The 19,512-nt window shown below is 36.5% G+C and overlaps 1 protein-coding gene across 5 annotated transcripts in view; it reads right to left on the bottom strand.

The window, feature by feature from the left end:
- The window catches only part of myo16 (myosin XVI), a 125,777-nt gene that overhangs the window by 93,079 nt on the left and 13,186 nt on the right, over positions 1 to 19,512 (bottom strand). For 3 of the 5 annotated variants that reach the window (XM_028435756.1, XM_028435759.1, XM_028435758.1), the window contains one exon: positions 1,069 to 1,338. In XM_028435756.1, the coding sequence (XP_028291557.1) occupies positions 1,069 to 1,338 (270 nt within the window). Of the gene's footprint in view, positions 1 to 1,068; positions 1,339 to 8,026; positions 8,137 to 8,248; positions 8,390 to 8,760; positions 8,897 to 19,512 lie in introns of those variants that run through there. The other 2 variants (XM_028435757.1, XM_028435760.1) reach the window with 2 other exon arrangements.

Below are 19,512 nucleotides of genomic sequence, written 5' to 3'. Positions count from 1 at the left end.
CAGTTGTTTTGAAAATAACACCATGATATTGATTACTAATGATTATCTTATATTCATGGTAGTATAATACATAATGGTGAGGTTGTTACATATTAAATCTTAGTTTTGTATTTTTAAATAAAGCTTAAAACAAAAGGTGAAGCTAGTGCAAGTAATTTAAGAGATGCAGCTCAAATATGTACTGACTTCCCTCCAAGAAAGTATATAATAATAATCTGTGTACCGTTCGTTCTTTAATTATTCCATTTTGAAACCAAAACAGAAATACAGAAAAATCAAAAACCTGACAAGCAGCATTTTTATGTTTTGAAATTAAATCTCTTTCTGTTTGTGAGATATTTGGATATTTAAGGGAAACTAGGACAAGAGCTTCATGTTTAAATCTCACCACACAGAGGGACCCACAGATTTTTACTACTGGACAAAAAAGTTGCAATAAGTCACATTACTGATGAACTGGGGAATTGGAAGTTATGAATACATGAATAAATCAAAACAAAAAAATGGATGTTACGTAAAACATGCACGATATGTGATTACGGAAACAGAGGTGGTGTAATGAATCTACTGGTGCTCATCGTTTCTTGTGATCAACTTCCATGTGTGTTGACAACTGCCGTTAGTGGCTAGCGGTATTATAACGTTCAAAATAAACATTTTTTACTGCCCTCAAAAAAGACGTGTGATTGTTTTTGCAAAAGTGTCAAATAGTAGAAGTTCTAACATCTATTGTTCCTCACAACAGCCTTACAGTCGATAGTCAGTCACCTGTTTATTTGAATACGTTCTAGCTTTTTACAAGCTAGAACGTCCACAGACTGCATGAAAACAGGAGCAGGACCAGAAAACTGATGAAAGAAAACAGTCCTATTGTGTGTGGAGACCTGGGGAGGGAACCAAGGTGCAGCGACTTCAGCTCTCGCTCTCATTTCCTTGTAAATATCCAAAAATCACACAAACAGAACAAGGTTCTTTTAAAAAAAATGTATACCCTTGAGATGAGTTTCCTGTTCGAGGATAAAAGCCTCACTCTGTTCCAATCAGTTAAGTGTACACACATACACTCACCTTCCTTGTCATCATGGCGAATGATAGCGTCTCGTAAAACGTCAGTAAGGCTGAAGCGGACGTGGGGCTTCTTGCGGTGTGAGGCTGCTGCTCGGACTTTGATTCCACCTTGTTGATGCTGAAGGCTCTTCTCCCTCTCATAATATGTTCGGATTTGGTCACATCGCATCCTCCGGACCACCCGCTGGCGCTGACCGATGGGGAGAGATTCCAGCAGACACTGGTCTATCTCCATGTTCTGACGAAAGACATTACATAGCTGGAAGCAACCTTGAAAGGAAAACAATAGATAGTGTTGTTTAATGGTTGCAAAGCACAGCAAGGTGAAAGATAAAGTAGTTTCCTTTATGTTTTTAGTCACAGAGACAGACATGAAACCCTAAAAACAAATTCCCCCAAAATTGAAATTAAAAATGTTGGAGGGAATGTGAAACCTTACACGTTATATAAGATAACGGAAAAAACACAAAAAAAGACAGAAAAAAAAACCGTGACTAACAACAAAAAGAACTTAAAAACACAACTGAAAAACAAATACACAAATTAAATCCACAAATTGAGTGACAGAATAATACAGAAATGTCTTTATATACATAAAAAACAAAAAGACAAGAAAAACGAACAAAACTACAACAAAAAACATGCAACGTGACTTCGGAAACACACAAAACAGCAGAAAAATACACAAAATAATTCCAGGCATGTAAAAATGAGAACAAAACTTTGTTTGTTCCTTTCTTAATGCTCACATTGGTCATTATTGCAAATGCTGTTAATAACGTTGATAACGTGGCCCTCAGATTAGACAATCTCAAATTGTGTGGCCCCTGCTGTTTTAATTGTTGCCCATCTGTGGCATGAGATGTTTATATCCCAACAATCCCACTACAGTGGTTTTTATTTACTCCATAAATTGTGGCTGAACTGAAGAAATGACTCACATTCTAAAACACACCGACCCAATTGGGTTCACCACCATGTGTAACTTCCTTACTGTGTTCCTTACTTGTCTTCCTGTCAGCAGTTTGCCAAATTGTGCATCAGCCCAGCGGTCGTTTACCATATTTATTGTAGAGCGTGTTCGCTGTGTGCTTGGCTGCTTTCAATGAGGCCTCGCAGCGTTTATGAGCTGTTTCTCATGTTCCATTTTAGCAATTCTCCTGACTGTGCATAATCTCCTTGACTCTCAGCAGAACTTAGCCAAACAGACATGATCACAAGGCAGTTGCTAAACCTTTTTATGGTCTGCTTGGATGATTGGGACACACACTGACTGTGCAGCAGGTGGGGTGGTATGAGGCAGGCTTGTATGAGAATTAAAGGAGGACAGAGGAAAATGTGCTGTTGGGAAAGAAAATGCTGCTTGAATTCTTCTAAATAAATAAATAAATTCAGGTCACGACCAGCCTCGAAGAAAAGCCCAACGTGATGAGGTTGGGATGTTTTATTTACTCATCAGTATTGTAATGTCGTACACCATTTATTTTTCTATATTTGTTTATGTGTTGGAAGTGTGTCAAACTCATTTTACTTCAGGGACCAAATACAGATTTTATGCAGGGAACAAGTTATTTCAACATTATTGTGCCCTAGTTTGCACTTCTACGTATACATAAAATATAAACTAGGTAAGAAACAGACAATATCCAAGCAATATGTGACAGATATCCGTACCAACAGGATCTACACTTAAAATTAAATTGAAATTGGTCACAAAATCAAGGTAATTTAAAGGAAATATTACCTCATGATTCGAGGAAAACTAAAGGATTTTGTAAGAATTTTACATTTTAACATAAAAAACAGTTTAACATAAAAAATGACTGCAGCCGTGCTATTATAGTACCGGAAAAAGTGTGACCACCTGCAAATACTGTTCAGTTTCATTCATACAATGATTCATGTTTTCTCAGCCATTTTTACTTTCTGCTGCGGGCTGAATTGGACGCTTCAAAGGGCCGGTTTTGGCCCCCGGACCTTGAGTTTGACACATATGCTCTAGTTGAAGGGTTCGGGCATCAGGGCAAAAAAATAGAGACTGTAGAGTGACTGAACTTTGACTCTATAAATAATTCTCAATTAACCAAAAAAAAAAAAAAAAACACATTTTGTAAAATTCTTTTTATAGGTTGTTCCGGACTGTATTGGAATCTTACTTTATAAGATTTGCTCTTGGTAAAAGCACTTTAAGTGAGTCCTATGTGTGTGCCCATAAAATTAAATCTGAGCCCCTAATTATGCTTTAAGTGATTTTTGTTTGATTAGTAAAAAAGAAAATCAATAATATTTATTTGTTATTTCCAATTAGCAAACAAAAATAATACAAATTGAACAAAAAAACATAAAAACATAAAAAATGAGGGACAAAATAATGAAAATGTGAAAATGAATAAGAATGGAATTAAAAAAAAAATATTTAAAAAACCAGTACAAAAATATAAAAAAAAAATGTTTGAGTATATGCTTTAATGAAAACATATAGTTAACAATCTGTGCTATATTAAAGCACAAAAAATAAACTTAACTCTTTTATACTATGAGCTCTGAGTGTCAATAGATGTCGTCTTATTAAGGCTCATTACAGAGGTGGATTTGTCTGCAAACCAATTCCAAAATATCTTCTCAGGGATGATAACAGCTTATTTGTTTGGGGCTTCTGTGGCTCTATTCTTCTACAGGTCATTTTCTGTTTCATCTTGATACACTCCTAAAGCAAAACTATAACTTTAAACCAGACACTCTTGTTTCAATTTAAAACCTGCAGCCGCTGGCACAAACATGGAGCCCTTCTTTAAAAAAAATACATATTAAAGTAAAAGGCCAAGAAGCAATGAATGGTGTGAGTCAGAAGTGTGCTGTTGCTACTTAAAATTGTCTTATTTACAGTTCTGGGTGTGTTTGGACTAGACTGTTATCAGTCAGAGACAAAGACAAAGATATCCGAGCAGACAAAGGACCCAGCTGTGTTTTGATGGGCTGTTTTCTGTTTTCTTATACATCCTCACATTCAGCCCAACACCAGCCCCTCACCTCCCTGTTTTCTTTTTACACACACACACACACACACACACACACGCACACACACAGCCATCTGCTCCAGTTGGACATTTAAAAACAGTTCCTTTGTGTTCCAACTCTAAGATCCAAGAAGAATGGGGAAGGGTGAGGTGATGGGGTAAGAGATCCTTATTATACTGTTCATGCCAGGTGCTTCAACTGTAATATTTAAAATGTCTAGCCTCTGATTGAACTGATGAACACAAATACACACATCTTATGGGCAGAGATTTGTGCCACTAGAAGCAGAATTGGAAAAGTTGGTATTGAATTTGAAAGTACCAACTTCAAATTGAATTTACTGTTTTGAAACTGAATTAGTAACTTCAAATTGTATTATTTCCTGTTGAAAAAAATAATCTTAGTATATTCCAAAAATTCAATATATTTCTGCTTCTCAAATTCAGATTCACTTCACGCAATTCAATTTCACTACAAGGAGACACACTTCTGGTCCGCAAGGTTGAACAATCAATCACTGATTCATGGAACTCCTGTTTACATAACAAAAACTCCTTTACGGCCCTAACCGTAACCCTCAACAGGCCACAATTTCAAGTTACTAATTCAGTTTCAAAAAAGGAAATTCAATTTCAAATTGTTACTTTTAAATTCAAAACCAATTAAAGCTGCAAGCAGCGGTGAACGGGCCCTCGCAATGGCGGGAAGTGGCACACGTTGAGGTTTGTTGCATGTCGAGGTGAGGCAGAAATTTTAAAGTGTTGAGACTTATATCACAAACTTTCCTGCAATGTCCTGTGCAATTATAATGCTTATGTTTCCTTTTACCAACAGGTGGCGCTATGACTATGAATGACGGTTGGGTTAAACCATAACTGCTATAATTAATTGGCATCTAATCTATAAAAATTCAACTTTATTGTCAAGATCGTTTAATAACACAACCAAATAAACATGTATGCTTAAAATAAAAATATGAATGTGTGAAGTACTTTAACAGTGCAGTGTTGGATGCAAGATGTATCTCTCTATAAAAGCAAGGAATCCCTGTCTGAATGTGATGTCATCACTGTATAGAGCGATGTTAGAATTTCCACAGTGATGATGTCATCAGTGCCAGCTGGGAGCATTAAGTCATTTTGCCATTCATATCCAATTCCCCCAAAAGATCAAATTTTTCGCCAGTTCTAATATATGCGCTTATTTGGAAGAAGAAGAAGAATATATACTGTATGTATATAGATATCATAGCTCATTAGTTTCCCACTGTGTTAATTGTATCCCAGCTCATCCAGAGTTAATGGTGGACCTCATTTTGCAAGTTTATCATTTAGGGTCAACACACAGTGACAGGCAATTACAAACACTAACTATCATCACTTCAGACTGAATTAACTGAACATGTTTTTTTTTCAACAAAGAGCTGAAGCAGGAAACTAAGTGTTAATACACACACAAACACACTTAACTGCAGTATTTTAGCTGCTACAGTACTTCACCATCAAATACATTGTAATCATGTTATTCTGCATAGCATAGAAAGTGAATGTAATACAATTACCGGTACTTCTATTTACTTATGAACAGGTCTGAGCCTCCTTCTTCTGGACTGAAGGAGGAAACCTGAGGATCTCCAGGGTCAAGAGTATAACGGTTACCTACAGTTCACACTGACACCTATTGAATACATATTGTTTGATGAATCTGAATAACGATTTCAGATTTGAAAATGAGAAAGAGGTTATTTCCTCTTTTGACTGAGTGGAGTAAACCTTGAAACCTCAAGAGTTGTGGAAAAATATGATTTAGAATATCCTTTGAAAAACAGTAATAAGTCTAGAACTGTACACTGACTGTGGCTGAAATGTGTCGCTTGGTTTGGTCACTTATAACCTTGACTCTGGGGGTCACCTTCGTACATAAACTATTAAACACACATTAAAGGTTACAGTCACATAAATGTCAAACTCTGTCATGACATAAGATGACAAACTGATGCGGGAATGACTCACATCCAGAGCATTAAATTGCAGTATGGGGTATAGAGAAGATTAAGCACTAATCCATCAAGTGAAGCTGCAGACCCCAAATGAAATAGGATTTTTCTATGAAATATTTCCTTTAAAGAGAATACATGTCTTTCAGGCGGATGATACAAACAAATATTGGAGCTAAGATATTGCAGTCCTAATTCACCAAAATCTACACTTGGCTCACAATTCAGGAAACAGAGACTCTACACGTTTAGATTTTTATTGAACGACTCAATAGATATTAGTGGTGGGAACCTCTGGCTACCTCACGATACACGATACAAAGCTCACAATAGCGATTATCATGATATGACAATACTGCGATTATCAATATATTGGTCAGAAATCAATCTACGATAATCTATGACATCAGAAAAAAAAGATGAAGTGAATAAATAAAAATTTTATTTTATCCCTCTGAAAGACAATAAATTGAAAAAGTGTCCTATGAACAGTGACTATTTTAGTGCAACATTTCTATAAATAAGTGTAAATGAATAAGTATCTCCAATAGTGCTTTCTGTAAACAAAAAATGGGGTCTTTCTTACCAGTGACACCATTATAGTGCAATATTCCAGTAAACAATATATTGGTTCCTTCAACAAACAGTGACAAAATTTCTGTGAAGACGTACCTGCACATTTTAGTGAAAAAGAATAAAAGGTTTTGAAAATAATAAAATAAAATCTTAAATCCAAAAAAAAAAAGTAAAAAATAAATTTAAAAAATAATCGATATATCGCTGTATCGATATCGTCACACTCCTAATAGATATATCTCATTATTACCCCTATTCTGTGTTATGTATCTTTTAAAATGGATTAAATCTCCTGTAGCTGATATGCAATATTTTTAAAGGTTTGAACAGGTTTTTCTTCCAAGTTGATTGGCAGTAATTATAGCTGGATACAATATCAGCTTAAATGTTACATAGAACCATAGAAAAGGCATTTTTTTTGATGAACTGCCGTAAGCAAATAGATGGAATGTGAATAAGAGCGTATAGAGGACGACAGCTTTAATGTGTATCAGGGCTGAATAAGTGTGAGAGAAAGATTGGGAAGGAAAGCGAGAGCTTTCTTCTTCTGCCATCCCATCTCCAGGCTATCAGTTATTGATTGAATGTACAACATCCCGAGCGAACTCGGGCTAATAACACTGACTGCAGTGCTGGAGCTTGTAAATTAGAAAATGGCATACATAGACACAGGATGGAGACACCATAAATATGCAGGATGTAGTGGGTGAGGGACAGGGATGGATTAAGTGTTGAGACAGGACGATGAGAGTCTGAAACAGACTCCCAAGAGCTTGCATCACCTCTAGCACAGAATCTATCAATCCATCCTCTTTATTCTCCATTACCCCTGAAATATTAGGGTCTGTCTCACTGCCAGTCCTCTCTGAGTCCAAATACTTGGCCTCGTTCTTGAAACGTCAGTCCTCCATCCTTGTATCGGTGCTATCTAACAATCCTGCCGTCTCTCCAGTGCCCCTTCTAAATCACCCTCAGTTTCCCTCCATCTGTCATTCTTCCTCCGACACCACTTTCTCTCCCTGTCATTCTGTCAGTGTGTTAGAAACACACCAGACGCTGGTGGGAACGGGATCTTTTTTCCCTTTGCTGCTACCTGACGCATATACCGGTCAACTTCACACAGCTTCTGCAGTTCTCTGCACCAAGCGCACACACCCCCACATTATGGACAGACACACAGGACACAAAATGCCATTTGGAGTTTGTGCTGCTAATAGTGTGCAGAATACGTCTAAAGCAATGACATCCCTGACACCCTGCAAACATACAATTACTATCAACAGATACAGATGCACATCTATGGCTGAGACATGCATGCGTTACACATGACATGCACAGTAGAAAGCGGTCCATGCAACGGCTACTTACAACACTTGACGAAATGGTAGTGAGACATATTCTAAGTCCCACAGTCTTCCAGTGGTGTAAAAAAGGCTGAGATGGTGAGGATTCAGAGGGTAAGCCGGGCAGACAGACAGCTACAGGTTCCAGAAAAAAAAACTAATGCAGAGCTTGTAACCGGCACAATGCATTATTAATCTGATTCCCTGCATGCAATCCAAACTCTGTTCCCCTAGCTGCATTATTTACCAGAAGCAGAAGCAGCTCTGGTTGCATCCAATGCAGCTTCAACATGCACTCATTCTCTGACTTCCACACACACACACGCACACGCTCTCAGACAGTGACACGCAGTCAACCTGCTAGCAACGGGGAGCCTGCTACTGCCTCTAGCTCTTTTTGCCTACAGCCAGATGACTACAGCACAACGTCTTCCCAGCCATAGCCAGTGCACGTGCTCCACTGGCGTCACTGACAGACAGCCGGCTCGGTTCCTCCTCTTCATCAACACACCCCCAATGACGCAATGCTCTCAAGCTCCTTTCACACACACACACACACACACACACACACACACACACACACACACACACACACACACACACACACACACACACACACACACACACACACACACACACACACACACACACACACACACACACACACACACACACACACACACACACACACACACACACACACACACACACACACACACACAAAATGACTCATACAGATGTGCACCTTCATGGACTAACCTTGTCTTTTTCAGCCAACAAAAAAACAAGATTAATTGTTTGCCGGTATCATGGGTATTACCGAGCGATGGAGAACAATAAGGAGACATTAGGAAGGTTGTTTCAGGAGGAGCAAGCAGGAGAGAAAAGAAAAGCTGAGCACTGAGTAGAAGAGCATTACATTTGAGAGATTTGCTAAAGAGAGAGAGAGGGAAATGGAGGGAGTGGGAGAATTGGTGAGGCAAAGCTGCTGCAGTGCGGCTTTTGGTATGGTGACAGGTTAAATGTTCATTCATGGTCCTAAAGTAAAGTGGTATTAATAAGCACAGCTTCTTGAGTGATGATATGGCATTAGACCACTACATTACACCACATTGATATACTAGTCATGTAGCAAACCTGCACACACAGAGTGACGCAATATAGACTGTGTGGTTGCAGTGTTAGTGGGTCTGTAGGGCAATCTGTTTAATGTGCGTTAAGGATGATTAGCATTCATGAAAACCTAATGATGCATTAGAGGGAGGGTGAAAATCAACAATATGGAAGAGCAGAGCATTAAATGACAAAAATAAACTTAAAGGAAAATATAAGCACAGTTGAAAGACTTTTTTTTTTTTTTTTAAATCGCTGTCTATATGACATATAGACAGGTATTATGGCATCTGTCAACCATAAGCATGATGGAATGGGATATTTTTTTCTTCTTTTTTTTTTTTAAACTTGAGAGGCTAAAACTGCTTTGATTGTAGTGAAGTTGAAGCTTTAAAAATGAGACATTGACAGTGCATATGTTTAGGTCACTACTCACTTTATCTTCTAATATGCACCCCAAAATCCACATTCATTAACAAATGGCTGCACAGCTGTTACACTTGCAACTATGTCAATTGCTGGAAAATCTTTACCTGTAATCAGGGTTTGGGTCAATTCCATTTTTCAGTTACAATTATGTTTTCAATTAACCATGTTTAATTACAATTACAGTGACCAGTATTTTTTCCAATTACAATTACATTACAATTATTTTTATCCTCAGAAAGTCAATTACAATTGATAAGGGGGCCTAAATCAGCTGTAAAATATACTAAAAACTAATATCTATCATCTAATCTCTTTCCTATCCATTGGTTACCTTGTTAGACTTTCTAATCAATGAAAATATAGGTCTTAATATTTTTGGTGTCTGAGCTTTTTCTTTAAATGGAAAAATATGAAAAAGTTTGATATGGAACATATTTCGAACTGTACATAGAACTGTAACAGGGTTCCCCAGTTTTGCGTTAAATTGTAATTGACAATTTTTATAGAACTGTCATGGCAATTACAATTACAAAGTCAATTATCTTAACTCAATTGCAATTTCATTACGATTACGACAGCAACATATTTAAAAAATTGCAATTACAACTATAATTCCACCATATTTGTAGTTAATTATCAGTTACGAGATTACAATCATAATTGACTCCAACCCTGCCTGTAATATCTTCCTGAGGCATGTCTGAACAGAAATCGAAATGCCATTAAGCCAGTTGTTCTCAACCTTTATAGGGCTGTAAACACATTTTGATATTGTAAATTTCTGGCAACACCAAAGGCATTTTACCCCCCATTTACAGAGTAGGCTAGAATTAGTGACAAGATGCACCAGCTCAGATATTTTTAGTCCGCATTTAATTTGAACTAGATTTACATTTTTAAATCTTATGTTATCCATTACTAGTCATTTCAGGTGACCCCACATGGGGTCATGACCCCAAGGTTGAAAATATCTGCATTATGCAATAATTACATGTGTAAAATCCTGTTACAAGTACAGGAAAGTTGGCGTTACAGTGTTAACTTACTAAAAGAAAAGGACAAAAGGTAAAACAAGGTCTCAGTGAGAGACGTGCAGCTGGAAGGTAAATCAGGCCCACTCTGTTGCAGCAGTGACGGGATAATGGGATGGTGTTACGTGCCTACAATATTTTCCTCTAAGCAGCTTCGGTTCAGTTCCGCACCAGAGGAATGAGGTCAACCCAGGGCGTGAAGGGAATCCAAAAATTTAGCACTTACAAGAAAGGGGGTTAATATACAATTGGCACATCCTTAATCTAAACATAAACAATCCAACCATGATTGAATTGGTTCACAAGGCTATCTTAGAAGATGAAATAACACCAACACCTCCTATGTCTGGGCCCCACCTCACCTTCCATTAGAAACAGTGCGGCGGGTCAGGTTCAGGGCGCAGATCAGCACAAATATTTTTCATATTGAGCTTTTCTGTTCTTTTTATTATTTATTTAAAAGAAAATGTGTCAAGTAAATGTGAAGGATGGGTCGAAATGTATTATTTGTATCTTTTATTTATTTATTTTAATTTCACTTTGAGAATTCAATTTTTGTGCCCCCCCAACAGATGGTGCCCCAGGCGACCGCCTGGTTTGCCTATGCCCAGAGCCGGCCCTGGGTTCACATATTAGTGTTTTTTTTTTTTTTTTTGAAGAGTAAGCTGAGTGACATGTGTCGTATATTTGTGTAATTTCATAAATACTGAAGTCCAGAGGTGAAAGTAACAGATTGCAATTACTCACATTACTGTAAATGAGTTGCTTTTATGGGTACTTGCACTTTTTTTGAGTACATTTTGAAATCAGTCATTTCACTTGTACTTAAGTACATTTTAAAAGAAGTAAAGTAATTTGTATCATTTCTATACCAACCATTACTGAGTAAATTATTAATTTTTGGTTTAAAATGATCAACGGACATTGTGAAACTACAAAAAATGAAATGACCAGACAGCAATCAAATGCATCACATCATAGCCGACCAATTAGATTAAACGTAATGCATGGTGCCAAAACAGCATTGAATGGAGGTTATTTGTACCACTTTCTATGGTTCAGGTTGGGGTTTCTATCTATACCCACATTAGATAGTTAGAGCCTGAGAATTATTTTTTATTTTTGAATTTAATTCATTTGATTTTGAAAAAGAATTGTACATTTTGACAAACCTTTGGTTTTATACAGATGCCTTTGTGAAAAAGAAATTAAATTCCAATTGTGCAAGATTTGATCTCTTCCTTTTTAAGTTTATATACGAGATGTTTACTGTATGCAAGGGAACCGTGGCAAGATTTATTACCAACAATAAACGTGGGGGGTGAAAGTAACTAGTAGCTTTGAGTACTATTTAATTGAGATACTTTTTACTTGTATTTGAGTATTTTATGTATGACTCATTTGTACTTGTACTTGAGTACAATTTCAATCAAGTAACATATCCTACTCAAGTAGAAGTACTATCAGTACTCTTTACACCTCTGCCAAAGTCTAGCATTTGCAGCATTCGTCCGAAACCTCTGCTTGTATTTGACAAGTCTATCGTCTCCGACGAAGCTGTCACTCCCACCATCATTACTCCACATGTCAATCAATACTGCCGCCATGGTGCCTTTATTACTGAGCACGCCACCAGTGAGTGAGGAACAGTGAGCGCCCCCATGTGCTTAGCTGACGCTAAAGAAAAGGAAGGAAACATTCTCAATTATAGAAAAACCAAAGGCACTCGGAGTGTGTGTGGATGATGAATTATGAATGAATCGAGAGATCTCTGCATTCATTTTTCACGACAAAGTGTATGTATATTTACACTAATAAATATGCATTTGTTTTATCAGACAAATGAATAAAATAAATAAGTGTAGTGAATAAATGAATACAATATTAGAACCAACCAAGCATGTGTCACACATTTGTCTTTATTCCAATTAACAGTTTGAGTTGTAATACCAAGGAGAAGAATAAAGGAAAATGGCATCTGCAAAAATATTTAGAAAATGCTAATATATCATATTAGCCCAACTGACAAAAAAAGCGACTCGAAAAAAGTAAACCTACAAAGAGGTGGTTTAAGTCCAAATTTTGATGGTAAAAAGGAGCTTTCCTTGCCTGCCAAAAGCAGAGGTGGCCAGATTATTTTACAAGATAAAACCATTTCCCCTTTGTTTAGTAAATCACAACATTTACATCTTTAAAATGCGAGTCATGTCATTTCTTGCTGCATTTAAAAACATTATTTTTAATAGCGCACATGTATGTCGATTAAATATACACTTAATCTGTAACATGCACAGCACAGTTTGCTAAACTGAAGAAACCGCTTCATTCCTAAATGGTTATAAAATCACAGCCTGTGGTTTTATATCACATTAAACTTTATTGTTACACTGCAGCAGTTTCTTAACAAGTAGTTTAATTCACTGACAGAAGATGGCTTGTTTGCAAACTGATTTAACACATCATCATTTTACATCTTCGACATAGCAAAAAACAGAAACCAATCCCTCTTGTTATTTTTAGCAAATTACTTTACATTGTGTGAACTAGTCATTGTTCAACCCTCTAAAAGCTGATTTTTTAAAAAAAAAATGTATCCCATCCTCAACATGATACAAAGTAGACGGTTATTTTAGGAGCCAGCAGCTACATGAGTATCTTACATGAAGGCAGAGTGGAGAGACAAACATCAAAAAGCACCAATCACACATAAAAGATTCTAGTTTCTACCGCAGTTATCATGACCCAGAAAATCTTCAAACCAACTGACAGTCGAGACCTAAAACAGCAACATTTTGAGAATTGTTTTTGGCAACAAGAACGTAGTGAAAGTATCCCTTAGCTGTGGGTAAATAAATAAATATCTGTTATTCTGTTTAAGGGTCTACAGCCTTTAAAAACAGAGCAAGGGAATGAACAAGAGGAACACAGACAGCACTATAGAAACATTTAATCCCACTGATGAATAGCAAGTAAAAGAGAACAAAAAGAATTATGGGCAGAATGTGGGAATAAAATGAATTATGATTGTATGAGGCAACAAATGATGACTATTGAGTCTAGGGTGAGTATTGGCAAGGATGTTGCAATACGATACATATCAAGATACTTGGGTCGCAATACGATATTATGGAGATATTCTACGCAGTTAATATCAAAGTTAAACGTAGAGATGAAAAATCAAGTTTCTATATATGTTCATCAGAAGATATTGATCATACAGAGGATAAAATCAGTCAAAACTATTTGCTTCAAAACATCTTTATTTATTATTAGTGTTTTTGCACATTTTCACTGAAAAAAAGAAAATGCAGTGTTGCATACTGCCATCATAAAATAAAGTGCAACAATTTTCATTTCACTGAAACTACTGTGTAGACGTCTCAAAGTAACCATTACAACATAATGACAACATTGTAACAACTGTAAGTGAGAACATTAAATGATAAATCACCCTGGGTTATTGATAATGCACAAAAAATTGTATCAGTTTAAACACTGATATGAACAGATTATTTGAAAACAAAATGTTTGTGCATACATATTTATTGCAGGCATTACACACTGCCATCATAAAATCAAGTGCATCAAGTAACCGTTGCAACACATTGAAAGCATTGTAACCACCTAAATATTGCACAAATACACAAATATTTATCAAAATGATATATATATATTTTAAATATAAAAAAAATCTATTTAAAATCGGCACCTAAAAACATTGTGAAATCAGTTTTTTTTACACCCCTAATTGAGTCAGTGGCGGTGTTTCAATTACCCTTGGAAATGCGCAACAGAACAGAAACAGAAACAGAGGAGGAGACCGGGACATTTCTTAGCATTGGACTTTGAAACTATTACTGCCACATTAGACGTGAAACAACAAAAGAATAAAGAATTCGATAAGAAGGTATGCAGCATCCGTCTTCCTGGAGTTACGAGGCCCCTGCCCAAAACAACGTTCAATGGAAACACGTCCAAAGCACAATTATACTTTGTCGACATTTAGAAATATTGCTTTTATTTGGCTTTTTATTTCTCTAAAATCTGTAATGGAAATCCAGCTAGTGTTTCTCCCTTCAATGCTTTGCTTAATGTCTCATCTGTCCTTCAGCGTCCCCCCTCTCTCCTCCCACCAATCACTGAGTCACTCCAACTCTTAGCTTCTTTCTACGATTTTACTGCTGAGCCTCCAGCTCCGAGCAGAGGGACAACATTAAAGTTAAGGACACGTGAACTTCAGAGAGACGAGCAATAACCAGACAAATAAAAAACAAAAGTACTCGGAAAACGCAAACCTCCACCAAGCACCAAATGTTCCCTTTGACAGATCATGACAATTATCTGGATCAGTGACCCTGATCATGGTTTCATGGTCATTCACACTTTAAAGGCTTGAAAGAACTGTTGATCCCCATGAAAAATGATAAAGTAGATCCAAATGTATGGGCACCCCTATTTTTTTTGGAAAAATTGCAATGAAATGTGCAATCCACATCTGATCCAGATGAAACTTGGTGGAGTAATTGAGGAACCAATCCAACATAACAGTCAAATCTCATAAAGATCGTTCAATTAAGAACCAGATATTAATTTTTAAAATCTTGCCCATGATTATTTTGATTTTACAGTTTTTGAAACAAATCCAGAATCAGTATATTCTCTGATTCTCCCCATTTTTGTTTCTTTTTGGGGTCACTTTCTCTATTTTTGTTGTTTTCTGTATTTTCCTGTCATTTTGTGAAACAGTTTATGTCTTTGGAGCTATTCTGCTCTTTGTGTACTTTGTGCATTTTGCTGCCGATTTATGTGTTGTCTTAGTTATTTTGTGTATTATTGTGGGATTCTTATTCCTTCCAACTTCTTGAATTACACTTTTGGGGAATTTGCTTTGGGGACCGCAAAAAATTAAGACTATGGCCCAAATGTGGCCCCCGGGTCTATCCTTGGTTAAAGTTTTTATCAAAATCCGTACTTTTGAAGCAATCCTGTTAAACAAACAAAAATAAAAACTGGTGGAAAAATTGTGAGCAGTGTTTAGTTGCTTGAATGTGTCTCTTGCTACGACCATCAATGACCAACTGACATTTACATTGTATGACTCCCAATAAGCTAACTGATTAATACCTGTAAAACTCAACCCGCGTTAACAATTACCATTGGCTGATAAACTGCTAACATTCAAAAGTTCTGCAAGGAAAATAAGAAAAGTAAATGAAATATAGTTAAAAGATACAATTGTACAATGTAATTTGAATTATAATTAAAGAGTAAAATAACAAAAGAACATACTTGACCAGTGAGTAAGATATGAAACATTACATTTTGTTTGTCTTGTAATGAGGCAGAAAACCTCCTGATTCCTTTTTTTGTTTTATTGTCGTTTTTTTTTTTTTGCCATTTGACCATGTTACATCCTTATTGATTAAATACTAAGTATTAAATCTTTGAAATGCTCCATTTTGAAGCCAGGCCTCCCACTGCTTTGAGAAACTGCTCGAGTAAAATAAATATTTAAAACCGCTGAGAGTTGTAGGATAGCCCATCTGGCCTTAGATGTTAATACACAAATCCTGAGTCAAGCTAAGCTAATCTTCACAGTTATTTAACACATACACTTATATTTTAGGGTTAAACAGATGTTTTTTATAGTCTACCGCTTAAAATTGCAATAAAAAATACATTCTACTGGTAGATAATTCTGCATTTCTGCATTTAGATAAAACAATTTATTTCGATCAATTGACAAATTATTATGGATTAATCTTTCCACAAAAATACCACATGGCACTTCTCAAACACCCTTTATTTTTTCAGTTTATGACTCTTTGATCAGTTGATTATTAATGGGTTCATGAAAGAAAGCAGATTGTTAGTAGAAAGTAAAGAGACATGACACTTTTTCCAAAGAAAACTTGATTTGTTTAAGTGATTCTAAAATATAGAAATAAATTAAGATTAATATTTTATTATTAAAAAAAAGACAAAAGAAATGTAGTTGTTTAGCTGTAACCATTACACAAGCATTAATCACATGATCTAATTTATTCATTTAGACATCAAGCTTGGTTGGACCAATCCTGTGAGACATGGCTCAACCAGTAGAGTGAGCTGTCTGCTGAACAAAGGTTGGTCCACATGACAGAAAAAACCTTCTCATACAAGAGCTGCTTGTTTTTGATGCACTATTGCACAGATCGAGTGAAGAAGAGAAGGTGAAGCAGCTCACTAACATGTTCACCAACTTTTCCATCGTGCGTCACAGAGCCGTGTGTGATTTCTCCCCGCTGGTAAAGCCATAAACGTCTTAATCCGGATAAACGTGTTAAAACCTTGTTATCCTACAGTGAGTTTCTTCAAAAATCCACACTGCTTCATGTCAGCATAAGAGTCGTTTTAAATTATTTACATTTGTCTTTAAACTTTCCTGACAGTCAGCTCTACGTCAGAGCCGTGAATTGGTTTGCAATTAGAATTTGCTGCTCTGATAGGCTCTAGACTAGGGATTCACCGAATATTCGGCCACCGAATATATTCGGCCGAATATTGCAAAAAAAGCAACATTCGGCCTTCGGTTTGAGTTAAAAGCAAGATCGATTAGTAACATGTGACGCAATGACGCAATCAAACAACGTGATTTTGCAAAACTCTTAAGTTTTTTCTCTTTTTTTAATCGGTACCGTTGTAATAATTGTTGCACGTGTTGTCTTCACCTGAGGACCCCTGCAGCCCCCGATGTTGCCTGTGTGTATCCTCCGCTTAGTAACCGTAATCACCATCCAATATAGTGTGCTTCCTAATCTAAACAAAAACAATCAACTAAATAAAACAATAACAGGCCCAATATTACTGCAGATTCCACATAATACCTCATTTAAATTTGAAAACTGTCTTCAAATCAATCTTTTGAATAAAACAATATTTCTTGTTTATATAGTGTCTCAGAGTATTTATTTGTTGAGGATCTAAGCCAAGCCAACTACATTCATCATGACCCTTCACCAATTCAAAAATAACTTGACTTTAAAGCACCAATGTATTCCCAATAAACAGCTGGCAGCTTCCATGGAAGCACATCTGTATGTGCGTAAATTAGTGAATTTCACTGAGTACCGTATAAAACATTCTTGGAACCTGCTTAGAAGAGAGACAGCATGTTTTTCTGTTTGTGTGATCCAATGTTGACAGAAACCTAAACCTATTGTCCAATACAGTAATAAATAACCACCTGAAGTCAAAGGGACTTTTACTGCTCGGAAATATTGTGCAGTGGACTGAAGCTGTGTTGCTCTGAGCAGTTGATGTGGAGGAATGTTTAATAAACCCAAAGTTGGTTTTCTTTTGTACCGCCAGGAAAACTAATGGGCTACACACTCGAGCAAGTACAGCCCATATGTAGAGCCCATCATGTCGCTAAGCAACCACCTTTGAACATTTCCCTCTTTTCCAGCAGTGATGGAGGAATAAAAGCACAAAGTGAACTGTGGAGTGCAGAATCAAACTACTCTACTACATACACCCAAGGAGGTTTCACCTCAACACACACACACTCACAGATACACGTCTGACATCACATGACTTACAACAAAAACAAAATCACTTTATTGAGCTGTTTTTGCTCCAAGGCAGGTTTGTTCTTAAAGTAGAGAAAAGAAAATGTCACATACCTTTCCATCACTGATACACTCTACACTTAGTCACACAGGTTTTAACCTTAAACCGACGAGCAAACAAACATATACACTACAGTACACAAATAACCCACAGGCTCATAACAATAACCATCAGCTGCTACCTTAAATTTAAAGAGTCTCATGTATTTTTATAAACTGCCAGTTTATGATTAATGCCCTAAGCCTACCAACGGTAGATGGACTGACAGCTGCTTTCACATCTAAACACACATTTTGCCTTTGCCATCTGCTGTTTCCCTTATAAATCAACTTCTACATCATTCAAAGCAAAGACACTTTTCACTTCACACACAAACACATCCCCGCATTCTCTCCTCAGAACATTTCTCACTCTGCATGCAACGGCTGAACAAATGACATTAGCTTAACCTCCACAACATGAGTTAGCATACTTATTGACAGAATGAAGACCTGATGGGGCCCAGTAATGGATTATGCCTTCCAAATTGCCTAAATGCTGATCTGTTGATCGTTAATGTAATTTGTTTCAGTACCATCCTTCGTCTACATTGTAGATCGGAGTCCTTTACTCGTCCCTGTGGGGTCAATGCAGGTCGGTTCTCTCATCAATCACAACCATTGCCCGTGAACTCACTGCACAATTCCATTCTGCATGAAATGACCACTTTTAAATCACATCCATAATGCTTCCTTTTAGGGATGCAATGTATTGGATTTTTAGCCGATATGATATTTTACAAGTCATTTAGCCAATAACGATACCGATATATTCCCCTCACACCTTATTGCTGAGATTATGTAGTTTCTGTAGTAGAATTAACATACAGAATTATTCAGATTATGATGCAACCTTTGAAATGACCTTATTAGAAGATCTATGCCTAACAAAAAGCATTAATTTTGCACCACATTAATTTTATCAACTTTTAAACATGGGATGACTTTACCATTTTAAAACCCGTCTTCCGTCATTTTGAAATCACTTGATTTAAGGCATCACACACATCCATTAGCCTATAAACATCCTGAAGCATTCAGCCTGCTTTTTAGATCATTTAGTAGCTTTTCAGGTTAAAATGCCAACTTAATAAAATGAATATGATGCAAAATAATGCATTTTGTTTGGCGTAGATCTTCTAATAAAGACATTTCAAAGATTTTAGGCCATATTTGTAAAAACAGTGGAGGATCCCTTAAACTCACGTTACGTAAAACATGTAATTTATTCATGACAATTGTTTTTTTTAACAAAATTCAGATACTTGCAGGATATCCTGCTAAAGAGT

The sequence above is a fragment of the Gouania willdenowi genome, chromosome 21 (assembly GCF_900634775.1).
Source record: "Gouania willdenowi chromosome 21, fGouWil2.1, whole genome shotgun sequence".
NCBI lineage: Eukaryota > Metazoa > Chordata > Actinopteri > Blenniiformes > Gobiesocidae > Gouania > Gouania willdenowi.
This window is presented reverse-complemented; position numbering and strand designations above follow the sequence as displayed.